The 12,853-nt window shown below is 44.9% G+C and overlaps 1 protein-coding gene across 2 annotated transcripts in view; it reads left to right on the forward strand.

Annotated features, from left to right (window-relative positions):
* The window catches only part of PDS5A (PDS5 cohesin associated factor A), a 734,756-nt gene that overhangs the window by 217,909 nt on the left and 503,994 nt on the right, over positions 1 to 12,853 (forward strand). For both annotated transcript variants that reach the window (XM_029589173.1, XM_029589180.1), the window contains exon 11: positions 5,072 to 5,217. In XM_029589173.1, the coding sequence (XP_029445033.1) occupies positions 5,072 to 5,217 (146 nt within the window). The remainder of the gene's footprint in view (positions 1 to 5,071; positions 5,218 to 12,853) is intronic.

Genomic DNA, 12,853 nt, shown 5'->3' on the forward strand with positions numbered 1-12,853 from the left:
CTTCTTGTTGCTCCCTGGTGGCTCATTCTTTACTTCTCTCTCAGGAAGTTGATGAATCTGGTGAGAATTCCGAGGCACTGATGGAACTGGCAGCCACCTATATGGCAGATGCAGGCTGCGACCTGGTCTGCACTTTGTCCAGAGGGGTGGCTTTGGTAATAGTGGCCGGGTGTCAGCTATGGCTCAGGAATTGGTTGGCGATACAATTTCACAGTCTAATATTACAAAATTGCCTTTTAAAGGATCACTCTTATTTGGGAGTGAGCTGGAAGAAATGGCTAATAAGTGGGGTGAGGCACAGGTTCCTTGATTACCAGAGGATAAGAAGCAGATGCCATGCTACTTCTGCACGAGAGTTTGTGCTTGGGGGTTTCAGACAGTTTCGACCCTACAGAGGAGCAGCTTCCCAGAGGGCTCAGCCTTTGGGTAGGTCTCAGCCCTTTTATCCCAGGCAGCCCAGGAGGGGCGCAGGCTCTGGTATTGGTGCCCCTCGAGCCTCTCAATGAAGGTGTGCCAACCCACCCTGGAAACAGGAGATAGGGGGTTGCCTATCTCTTTATCGGAGGTGGATCGAGATCACGTCAGACTAGTGGATTCCGGAAGTGATAAGAGATGGTTTTACTCTGGAGTTTCTCAGTGTTCCTTGGGACGTTTTCAATGTGTCTCCCTGCAACTCTCCACAGAGGAGTGGACATTGTCTAGGCTCCTCAACCTGCAGGATGTAGTTCCAGTGCCCAGGTCTCAAGAAAATATAGGCTGATATTCCATTTATTTTGTTATGCCCAAAAAGGAGGGCTCCTTTTGTCCCCATCCTAGATATCAAGGGAGTCAGCAGTCATTTGTGGGTGACTCGTTTTCGCATGCAAACCTTACTCTCAGTGAAAATGGTAGTTCAGTCAGGGGAATTTCTGATGTCCCTGGATTTGTCAGAGGTTTACGTTAATATTCCCATCCGCTTGAGGTATCAACAATTTGTGTTTTGGGGTGACATCAGTTTCAAGCTCTCTTTTGGGTTGGTCCCCATGCCAGAACCTTTTCCAAAGTTATGGTGGTGGTTATCGCAGTGTTGAGAAAGGATGGCAATCTGGTATACCTGTACTTAGACAATTGGTTGAATTGGGCCAAGAGCCTGGAAGAGAGCCTTCAGGTCTCATGCAAGGTGATCTCTTTGCTACAGGATCTAGGTTTGGTGGTAAACTTGGCCAAGAGCAGTCTACAGCCATCCCAGACACCTGGAGTATCTCAGTGTTCGGTTCAACATGAAGCAAGGCAGGGTTTTCCCACCGGAAGGCTGCATTCAGAAGCTGATGGCACAGGTGTGACTAGTGACAGAAACAATACGCCTGACATGTGGTATTGTCTACAGGTGCTCGGTTTGATAGTGGCCACCCTATTTATTTATTTTATTTATTTTAATTTTTTATATACCGGCATTCGCGATGGGAGTCGCATCATGTCGGTTTACAATTAACAGGGTGTGACAAGAGGAGAAAAACTTAGAACATTAACATGTGATATAAGAAGAAATAGCAGTTACAATAAAACAGGGACATAAAGTAACTTGGAAAGTAAGGAAAGCGATAGAAAATTAACAATGTGATAAAAAGAGTAACAAGGTAACCACCCTAGAGGTGGTTCCTTGGGCAGGGGTTCATTTATGGCCCTAATCAGCGTACTCTGGAGTCTACAGTCTCAAGACTGTTCAATATGGCTTTATGTGCCAGTGGAGATCAGCATATAGCTGCAGTGATGGTTGCAAGCGGACCATTTAAGGAAGAAGGTTTCCTTATGATCACCAGACTGGCTAGTGCTCATGACAGATGCAAGCCTCCAGGATTAGGGGGCCCACTGTCAGGAGTTGACAGTGCAAGACTGCTGGAGTTCAGAAGTCTCTCTGGAGCAACAGTCGGCTAGACGCCCAGGCCATCCAGTTGGCATGCATATGATTTGTTGACTGATTGCAGGGTCAAGTGGTCCAGATAATGTCAGACAATGCAACGACAGTGGCTTTCATTAATTGCCAGGGAGGAACCAAGAGCCGGCAAGTGTTGCAGGAAATAGCCCAACTCATGGAATGGGTTGAAGTTGTATCTTCAGGAGATCTCAGCCTTCCATATTGCAGGAAAAGACAATGCAAGAGCCAAATTTCTCAGCTGACAGTCTGGACTCAGGAGAATAGGAATTGTCAAACAAGGCATTCCAGCTCATAGTGGACTGCTGGGGCCTTCTGTTTCTGGACCTGCTGGTGACATCTCACATTGTGAAGTTCCTAACTTCTTCAGTTGCAGGAGAGATCAAAAGTCCTTGAGCATCAATGCCCTCTTACAGGAGTCGCTGGAGGGCAAACTCCTATATGCCTTTTCCCATTGGCCCAAGTCAGGCACAATCATTTGGAGGATCTAGAGTTGCACAGGATGGTGCTTCTGTTGGCACCAGATTGGCCCAGGAGACCGTGGTTTGCAGATTTGTGAAGGCTTCTGTTGGACCCTCCTATCTGATTACCGGTTCACAGAGATAAGCTATGGCAGGGGCCTGTTCTTAACGAAGATCCTACTTAATTTTGTCTTATCGTTTGGTCTTTGAGAGGGCTCGAATGCTGAAGTGTCAATATTCCACTGTGGTGATTGCTACCTTGCTACGAGCCAGAAAGTTCTCTAGTTCCTTAGCCTATGTGCGAGTGTTTGAGGCTTGGTATGAGGATCGAGGCGTTCTCCCTCATTCGGTTAAGATCCTGCTCATTTTGGAATTTTTGCAGGATGGATTGAAAAAATGGTTGGCCCTGAATTCATTGAAGGTACAGGCGGTGGCTCTTGCCTTGTTGGCTCATCTAGATGTCGCTCATCCTCCCCTGCAGTTGCCAGTACCCTTGTGGAGTCTTAATCTGGTTTTGGATTTCTTGGTGGGTACCACCTTTTGACCGCTGAGCAGCCTTTCCTTGAGGTTACTTACATTGAAAATGGTGTTTCTTGTGGCGATTTGTTCTGAACATAGTCTCCGAACTGCAGGCATTCTCTCGCTGTGAACCATTTCTGCAAGTGACTCCGGGGGTGATACTGTTCCATCCTTTTTGCCAAATGTGGTCTTGGATTTTCATTTGCATCAATCAATTTCCCTGTCGACTCTGGACAGGGAGAGAGATATGGATGAATATCACCTGTTATTGCCCTTGGATGTCAAGAGGTATATCTTGAGGTATTTAGAGGTTTATGAACCTTTCAGGAAGACGGACTGGCTGGATTAAGAAGGTAGTCGCTGCTGCGTGTGTGGACGCTGAGCAGCAGTTGCCTAGTCAGGTTAGGGCTCATTCCACTAGGACTCAGGCAGTTCATGGGCAGAGATTAGATTGCTAGCTCCCATCGAGATTTACCGAGCAACAAGGTTGTCCTTCTTACATACCTTTTTCCAAGCATTACTGCCTGGATGTGCAGGTCCAGGAGGACACAGCCTTTGCACTTGTGGTATTGATCAGACCGCGGGCAGCCTTCCGTCCTGTTCCGGAATAGCTTTGGTACATTCCACTGGTTGTGGATCTACCTATCTGAATGCTAAGAGAGGAGAAATTACTACTTAACTGATAATTTCCTTTTCTTTAAGGAGGCTAGGTGGATCCACCTTCTTGCCCTTGGCTGCTGGATGTTTTGCTATTGTCCTCCTTTGTGGCCGCGTGTTCCAGGGGTTACTGGTAAGTGTCAATCCAGTCCCTAGACTAGTGTTATTACACTCCTTGTCTGAGCTCAGTGGTTTCATGTTGGCTAAGTGCTGGAATGGTTATCTGTTTATAATCAAGTTTGTCCACAGTTGGCTTTTGCAGAGAATACTGGCGGGCTGATGTCCGTGCAGGGATATATATACTGTGATGTCAGCTTTGCTCCATCTCCATCTGCTGGTAGAAGTGCATATCCCACTGGTTGTGGATTCACCTATCCTCCTTAAAGAAAAGGAAATTATCAGGTAGGTAGTAATTTCTCCTTATTTATCTTTAAACTAATAGCAAAAGGAGAGCCTAGCATGCTGAAGAAAAATTATTAAAAGATACAGTTAATCACATATTGCAGAGCTTCATCTCTTATTCATCATTTCAGAAATGCCAATAATTATGACACAAATTTAAGGGAGCACTTTGAAAATGGATTATAAGTAGCTATGGTAAAACCAAAGCACTAACATTTGTTTTCAGAATTAATACCAGTCAAGTTCACTCAGCACCCCTCCTATAAAACCATGAATTAACAGAGGTCATATTTAGCATCATATAAAAAAAAAATAGGCAAAACAGAGGAACAAGGAACATAAAGCAGAAATCTGTCTCCTCTCTGCATTTGGGTAATTTTCAGAAGTCCACAATGCAGGCAGTAATTCTTACCTTCTATGTATAATAAATATTTTGCTGCCAGGTTGGTTGTTGTAGGTTAAATTTATGCTTTGTCCCTGTGTGACTCCCCTGTCATTTGTGATGTCATAGCTAATATGTTTCACTTGGATCTAGTTTTACTAAAACATTCACTCTTCTTTACTATTTGAATAATCCATCAAAATGTTTACTCTTTATTTCTAAACGGCCTTAAAGATACCTTGCAGAATATTTCTGTCTCTCACAGCCAAAAAGGAAGCATTACGCTACTCCTTTTCTTTAGGGTTCAGGCTTAGGCTCCATCCATATCCTGAGTGACAACCTATCCAACAATAACAACATTCTGAGGTTCCACTGTCCCCATGCCAACTCCAGAACTTCTCAGAATGCTGCAAGTGTCCAATTGTCTTGTCTAGTCATCTGCAAGACATCTTTCTAATAGGTTTTAGCCCTGGCCCTGTAATGGTTTTATTATATACTATTACTATATGACCCTTCATGCATTAGAGGTGATGATCTGTACCGAGGGTATCTTGGTGAGAAGGGCACATAGTTAATTATAGCAGTACTTTATAGAGTTTTCAGCATGGTGGGGAATAAGTGGGAAGAGGAATTTTTCCATTTCAGACAGTTTTATCATGTTGAGCTCTGTTACAGAGTATCTGTTATTGTTTAAGCAGACTAGATTCTAATGATAGCTGTTACTTCTCTGTTTGACAGAGTTCTTGAAGGTGCGGTCACATGACCCAGAAGAAGCCATCCGTCATGATGTGATTGTTACCATTATAACTGCTGGCAAGAGAGACCTGTCCCTTGTCAATGACCAGCTGCTGGGCTTTGTAAGAGAGCGAACTCTAGACAAACGGGTAAGGACTAATATTCATATTTCCAGCTGTACCCTCCCTAAATATCACTTAGCCAGCACTACATTTTGGTGGGGATATTTTTTTTACAGAGCTACACAGTCCTGCTGTGCTTAAAGGGAGTGGGGGAAGCATCCATGGGTTGTGTTAGATTTTAATGTACAGATGTGCATGTATATTTTATTGATACATCTACAAAATGTAAGTTGCCTTAAGTTGCTAATAGCTAAAGTGATTTAAAAAAATATAAATAAATTAGAAAAATAAAGATGTGTATGAAACATTTGAAGTCTGTCTTAACCAGTCATACATCATGGTGGAAAGTTCTTCTCAGGTCTCTGAAGGGTTTAGTTGAAACAAATCTCTGGCTAAGGATATTGTTGATTGTCAAACATAGTTCCAAGGTTCACATATCCTTTACTTTCCCGAGAATTTCTCCATTAGAATCTTTTCTCAGGGTTTTCATGAAGAGATCAGAAGTTTGTTGCAGAAAGGTGACTACAGTTTCTCACTGCTCATCTTGTTCCTACTATAAGCTCATTGATCATTTGGAGGGAGATGCTAGCAAAGCTGAAGTTAGTGTGAATCTTTGGCCAATGTGCGGTACTGGGTCCGGCAGCCCTGCTAGCATGTTGTTGGAACTATTAATATGCAAATGGTAATAGTATGGGGTGAACCTCAACATGTTATTCCACCAGTGACTTCTGCCTGGTAATGACAGAAGAACCCTCTATGTGCAGTAAAGATCTGGTATGGCAAGCATGGAGTAATAGTGTAGTATTGTTAATTTCTGCCTGCTAGGCTATAGAGACTGTACTGTAGCTTTCCAACCCATTACAATTATTGCTAGTTCGGCTGAAAGAAGAGACAAGACTTATAGTCTTGGTCTGAACATTTAACCATGATCGGCTTGCTGTAATCCAGGGGAACATAGGAAATGATGACAGAAGAAGACTAAAATGTCCTAGGCAGTCTGCCCAGCAGCAACCTGTCCATCTTTGATAGATGTTTGCACAAATTTCCAAATGGAACCTGGTAATCCACTCCTCCTTCCCTACATGTCCCTCACCCAACCTTTCAAGTTGTACTACTGTCTTTTTTTTTGTGTTTTTAACCGCTGCTGCATGCAAGCTAGCCCTTGCCTTCTGTTTAGGGCTGTACCTGCTGTTCTGTGAGGTGCTTCATGACCATACTATTGCCATTAGAAATTCTCTTTGTTTATCCTATGTCTTATTGAATTTTGTTCCCATTTTTATTTCTACTACCTCCATGGGAGAGCATTCCAGGCATCTACCACCCTTTTCTGTGAAAAAATATTTTCTTGGGCGCAAGCATACAAAGGGGGCGGTGTTAAGGGCACACACTTAGGTAAATCCCAACAGAATAATGTGCGGCAGTCAATTAAACTGGACAATAGCACTATGAACAAAACATAAATAGTTTAATGAGTGCACACAGCAATAGTGCACAGTTTAAATCAAAAAAGCATAAACACGTAATCATACAAAGCCCCGACACGGCCGTTTTTCGCATCAGGCTGCGTCAGGGGGATCAATTCCAAAGGTTCTTAGGAAGGATAGAACTACAGCTCAAGTTGCGGCGAAATCAAAATGATCTGACGACAAAACTTCAAACCAAGGAATCCCGAACTAACTCGTTTAGTTGTGAACGTGTGGAAGATGAATTAGTCCTTCCGGAGACATCGCAAAGAACTGCGAAGCACTTCAAGAAACGGACCCGAAGGTCTCAAACACATATAGTTCTGCGAGATGTAGATGCGGGTTGATGGCAAGCGGTCAAGAAATTTTCACTGCACTTAAACCCAACATGTTGAAAGATTGGAGAAGTATTGCTGTGTGCACTCATTAAACTATTTGTTTTGTTCATAGTGCTATTGTCCAGTTTAATTGATTGCCGCACATTATTCTGTTGTGTAAAAAATATTTTCTGACATTGATCCTAAGTCTACTCCCTTGGAGATTCAGAATATGTCTCCTAGTTCTAGAACTTCCTTTTCTATTTAAAAAAAAAAAAAAAAAAAAAAAAGTTTCCATCTCATCCTGCTACACCAGTCCAGCCATGACAAGTGGGTTATCTCCCCCTACCAGCAGATGGAGGCAGACTAAACTGATTATTACTGTGACATCACAGCCACTACTTAGGGGTGGTGCTAGCAACAGAGATCCAGTATTTTCTGCCTTCAGCAGATGGTAGGGGTTGGGTAGTGCAGAAGCTCGATGTTGAATCTGAGTTCAAACCTCTGGGCTAGGGCACTGGCTTAAGCTAGCAGCATGAGCCCATCAATATGTTCCCAGCCACTGAGCGAGTTCAAAAAAGAGGACAGACAACATTCAGTAAAGTTATGCCTGTTTTCTTCATTATTGAATTCTGAGATGGGTGTTTCTTGTCTCTTTCTTCCTGGTTTTCACTCTCCCTCTGTCGTGGCTGGGCCCCACCCCCTTGCCTTGTGCTTGGGCAGCCAGGGTTGGTCCTCATTTAAGAGGGTATGGGGAAGCTGAGCCTTTGTTCAGGGCACCCATAGCTGAGGGCTGCAGTGGGAAGCAGGCTTTGATAGAGGAGAAAAGTTGTCTCCTACGACTGTCCAGGGGAGTGGTGGTACGTCTCTTACTCGGAGGAGAGTCAGGATGGGCAAGCCTGGCTATGTAATGTAGAACTGTGAAGCCTGTGGCATGCTTTAAGCCGCTACAGAAAAGGGGCCGATTTGCCTGGCTTGCTCTCATACACAGTGAGGGCTCTGTGGCAGGCCTAGCTCCCACCTCCCCACCAGTGTCATTTTTTGGCGTGTTGTGCTCAGAGGGGCCTGACATGTGGACTGCCACATGGTCCTCTGAGTCAGTGACCATCTTGGGATCTCCCAAACGATCGGGTTCCCGGCCCAGGGAGACTCTAGTGGCTGACGAGGACTTCGGGCTGCCTCTAGTCTTGTCCAAGAGGAGGGGCCTTTGTTAAGAGTGTCCTTGGGGCCTCGGGGAGATTTTTCTCCCAATTCCTTTAATTTTTTACACCAGGTTGTTTGTACCTTTGCAAAACTGGGGGGAAGTGTTTAGGCGGGTTACCCCTATTGCAGCAAGAGGGCATGGTTAGCCATTGAGGCGCCTGGGCCCTCAAGGGAAGACCAGGGGGATACAGAGAAAGTTGAGGGCGGAGAGAATTCAGCATCCTTGGAGGAGGGGACAATCCCCCCTGGCCCGGAAGATGATTCAGTGATCCAAATATGAAATAGGTGGTTTAATTGAACAGGTGGCTTTGTGTCTCAGGTTGGAGGAGTCCAACACACAAGAGATCCTGGTGTGGGACTCCATCATTAAGGGGAAATGCAAAACTACCACCGCCTTCCCACTCCACCTGGAGGTGGAGGAGATGATGTTGGCAGAATGGGAGTCTCCTGAGGCAGGCCTGAAGGGAGTTAGTCTCCCTCACCGGCTCTATCCCCTTCCACCTACTGTGTTGCAGAAGTTTTTTCAAGTACCGTGGCTGCAGTTCGGCAGGGGGAATTTCTGTGCTCGTTGACCCTGTCGGAAGCCTCCCTGCACGCTCTCATTCGGAGCATGGATCAAAGGTATCTCCATTTATGTGTGTTGCAAGAATGCTTCCAGTTCAGAGTGTTACCTTTCGGTCTTGCAAATGTACCATGGTCTTCAACAAGATGATGGTCATGGTAGCAATGGCACTGTGGTCCAAGGGAATCATGGTCCACCTCTATCTCGACAGTTGGTTAATTTGAGCATCGTCTCACAATGAGGCAGAGCTGGTGACTCATTGAGTGGTTCGATTTTTAGAATGCTTGGGCTGAATAATCATTTTTCCAAAAAGTTCTCCTCAGCCCACTCTATCCCTGGAGTACTTAGGAGTACAGTTCCACATGCAGGTGGGCCCAGCGTTTCTCACAGACGAGCAGATAAGCAAGATTTTCAGTCAGGTGCAGGATTTTCTGGATTTGCCAATCCCTTCAGCATAGGATTATCTGCAGGGCTAATGTCAGCTACTCTGGATTTGGTGTCACTTCAGATGTCGCTTCTGACTCGATGGTCTCTGTAGTCACAAGACTATGGAGTTCGACCCCCCCCACCCCCCACCGAGTCATTCTGTGCGTCAGTTGCTGCTCTGGTGGTAGGATCCCTCTCAGTTGTTGAAGGAAGCCAGCCTTGATGCACTGGCTTGGGTCCTGGTCACCATAGACGAGAACCTCTATGGCTAGGGGCTCATTGTCAGATTAAGGGGGCTCAGGAGATTTGGTCCCTGGAGGAGGCTTCGTGGTTCATCAACCAGTTAGAGACCAGGGTGAGTTGCCTAGCTCTCCTCCGCTTCCTCCTCCTAATTCAGGGGAGGGTTGTTTAGGGCTTCTTTGACAATGCCACCGTGGTGACATATGTAAATTGGCAGGGGGGAACCTGGAGTTGCGGAGTCTCACTGGAAACATCCCTCCTTTTCCCGTGGGCAGAAAGGCACCTCGGCCTGCTGTCAGCAGCTCACATCATGAGCCAGGAGAATGTTTAGGCCGATTTTTCTCAGCTGAAATCGTTTAGATCCTGGGGAATGGGAGTTGTGTGGATGTGTTTTGCATGGTTTGTCACAAATGGGGTTGTCCTCAGCTGGATCTGAGGGTGACCCAGCAGAACGCGAAGGTAGATCATTTCTTCAGCCGACAACGGGAGCAAGGCTCAATGGGGATCAATGCCTCTTTGCAGCCTTGGCCGGAGGGAGAGCTCCTGTATGCCTTCCCTCCATGGGCACTCATAGGCAGGCTACTATGACAGAGCTGGAGTGGAACTGGGCGATACTGGTCGTGCTTGATTGGCCTTGCAGGCCTTAGAATGCGGATCTTTTCTGGCTTCAGGTGACACAACCTTTGAGCCTCTCACAAGGCCTTTTGGTTCAAGGGCCCGTGGTCATGGAGGATCTGGCTCCATTCTCTTATGGCCTGACTCTTGATTGGAGATGGCTCCATAAGAATGGCTATTCTTCCGTGGTCATCTCCACGCTGTTGATGTCCCAGAAATGGTCTACCTCCTTGGCCTACATCAGTGTCTGAACAATTCTGTCATGCCAGATCTGGAGTCACCCTGGTGGGCTATGGTTTTGTGGAGATTTTTAATATTTTTCTCTAATTTTTTAAAAGCCCTGGTAATTCTCTCTACAATTTTAAAACAAGACAAAAACAAATATGTTGCTGTAAAAATCTACCAAGTTTAATTGACATGTAATATTTACCTAGGAAAAGTATTACATGGGAGAAAACCTCACTTTGAACAGACTCTTAGTGTTCAGCTTGAAATCCAATAATTACAATCAATTTAATATAATGTTTCTAAAGACAATGTCAGTGTAATAAAACAAAACATTAAAAGAAGTTTCTTAACTTAAACAATTACATCTCTGGATCTTATTCAGATACCATAGGTATTAGGTCCTGACTAATCAACAGGACAGCCTGATCTAGGTTCTATTTGCAATTTTTCTATAAACACAACACGTTTTATTACTGATAGGAAAAGGTCACACATCATTATATCTATCTTCTACCAATTATAATTGTCTTTTATCTTGCTCATGTAGCCAAGACGTCTACTGATGTACAAACTTGTACAAATTTGTTTACATATCTTGTATTCTTATTATCTAAATAGTAGCTTCTATCTTTGTTCATAGCTAGCATAAATCAGGAAGGAACATGATTAGCTGAATTGAACTATAATCTTCCCGCCCATTGTTCCCCATGGGACTTTAATCTGGTTTTGAGAGCTCTGAAGGGGAGACCCCTTTTGAGCCATTGAAGCAGAGTTCTTTAAAAAAAAAAATACAAAAAAAAAAAAAAAATTTGTCATTGATGTCAACCTTTTTGGTTATCTGTTCTGTACGGCGGGTCTCGGAACTTAAGGCCTTCTGATGTCAGGACCCCTTCCTGGTGATCTCTTCAGACCCAGTGGTTTTTCGACCAGTGCCATCCTTTCTCACAAAGGTCAGTTTGGCTTTTTACATCAATCAGGCAAATTCCCTTCTGTCTTTTTCTTGAGAGGAGTGTGGCCCTGAGTATTATTCTCACAAGTGCTTGGATATATGATGGCTCATATTACGCTATTTGGAGATCACAAATGATTTTTGCAAGTCAGACAAGTTATTTGTCCTTTTTGGGGGTCCGTATAAAAGAGAGGTGACCTCTAAGGCTACTTTGGTTTGCTGGATAAAGGAGACAGTTGTCAGCTTACCTATTGATCAACAAGCAGCCTCCGGAATTGATGGGTATGCACTTCACTAGGGCACAGTCCATATCCTGAGCTGAGTTGCAGGTGCTGGCACATGCTAATATTTGCAGAGTGGCTACTTAGTCCTCACTGCACACCTTTGTGAAACATCGGCTGGTCGTTATGTGTGGGAGGATAAGCCGTTTGGGGCGGAGGTTTAGAGCAGCCCTCGCTTCCTCCCGGCCAGGTAGATGAAGCTTTGGTTCTTCCCACTTGTCATGGCTGGACTGGTGTAGCAGGATGAGATTGAAGGAGAAATTTCCTTACTCATTAATTTCCTTTCCATTTGTTCTGCTACACCTGTCCAGGCACTTGTCACAGGGGATGATGTTCAGGGCCACCTATCTGGCCACTCTGGAGAACGGGATGGCGGACAGATTGAGTTGGTCCTTCAGACCCCATGAATGGTCCCTGGACCAAGGGGTAGCAAATTGGATCTTCCACCTGTGGGGGTACCTCTGAAGGGGAGCTATTCATGGTTCCCTGTAACAAAATGGTCCCTCTTTTCTGTTCTGCTTATAGGGCGCATGGCAAGCTAGACTTGAATGCCTTCGGGAGTTATCCATTTGGAAACCATTCAGACTGGGGACTTCCCCAGATCTCATCACTCAAGATCAAGGCAGCCTGCATCATCCCAGTCTCCAGGCCTTCACACTCACTGGCTGGATGTTGAGAGGCTGATTCTGCAACATTTTGACCTTCTGAAAATGTCTTGTGTTCTCTTAGCTTCCAGAAAGACTTCCACCAGAAAGTCCTGTGGATTGAAATATGGGAGGTTTACCATATGCTATAAGCAAAGAGCCTTAAACCCCTTCTCCAGCTCAGCACAAAAACTGCTTGACTACCTTCTACATCCTTCTGAGTCTGGTCTGAAGAGCAACCCAGTCAGGATTCATTTTAGTGCAATTTGTTCATATCGCTACCAAGTAGAAGGTAAGCCCATCTCTGCAGAGCCTTTAGTTGTACAGTTCATGCGGGGTTTGTTTCATTTGAAGCTTTCCATGGTTTGGGCCCAACTGATGAAAGCTCCCTTTGAGCCGCTAGGCTCCTGTGACCTAAAGTACCTGACCTGGCGATTACTTCAGCACACAAGATCAGTGAGCTTCAAGCCTTAGTGACTTATCTGCCTTACACTAAGTTTTTTCATGATAAGATGGTCTTGCATATGCACCCAAAGTTTCTGCTTAAGGTGGTGTTGGAATTCCATCTTAATCAGTGATTTGTCCTTCTAACATTTTCTCCAGGCCTCATGCTCACCAAAGTTTAAAAGCCCTGCACAGTTTGGACTGAAAAAGGGCCTTGGCCGCCTTTCTGGAGAGGATAGGAGCCCATAGAAGGTCTACTCAGTATTTTGTTTCTTTTGCTCAGAATAAGCT

The sequence above is a fragment of the Rhinatrema bivittatum genome, chromosome 1 (assembly GCF_901001135.1).
Source record: "Rhinatrema bivittatum chromosome 1, aRhiBiv1.1, whole genome shotgun sequence".
In the NCBI taxonomy this organism is placed as follows: Eukaryota; Metazoa; Chordata; class Amphibia; order Gymnophiona; family Rhinatrematidae; genus Rhinatrema; species Rhinatrema bivittatum.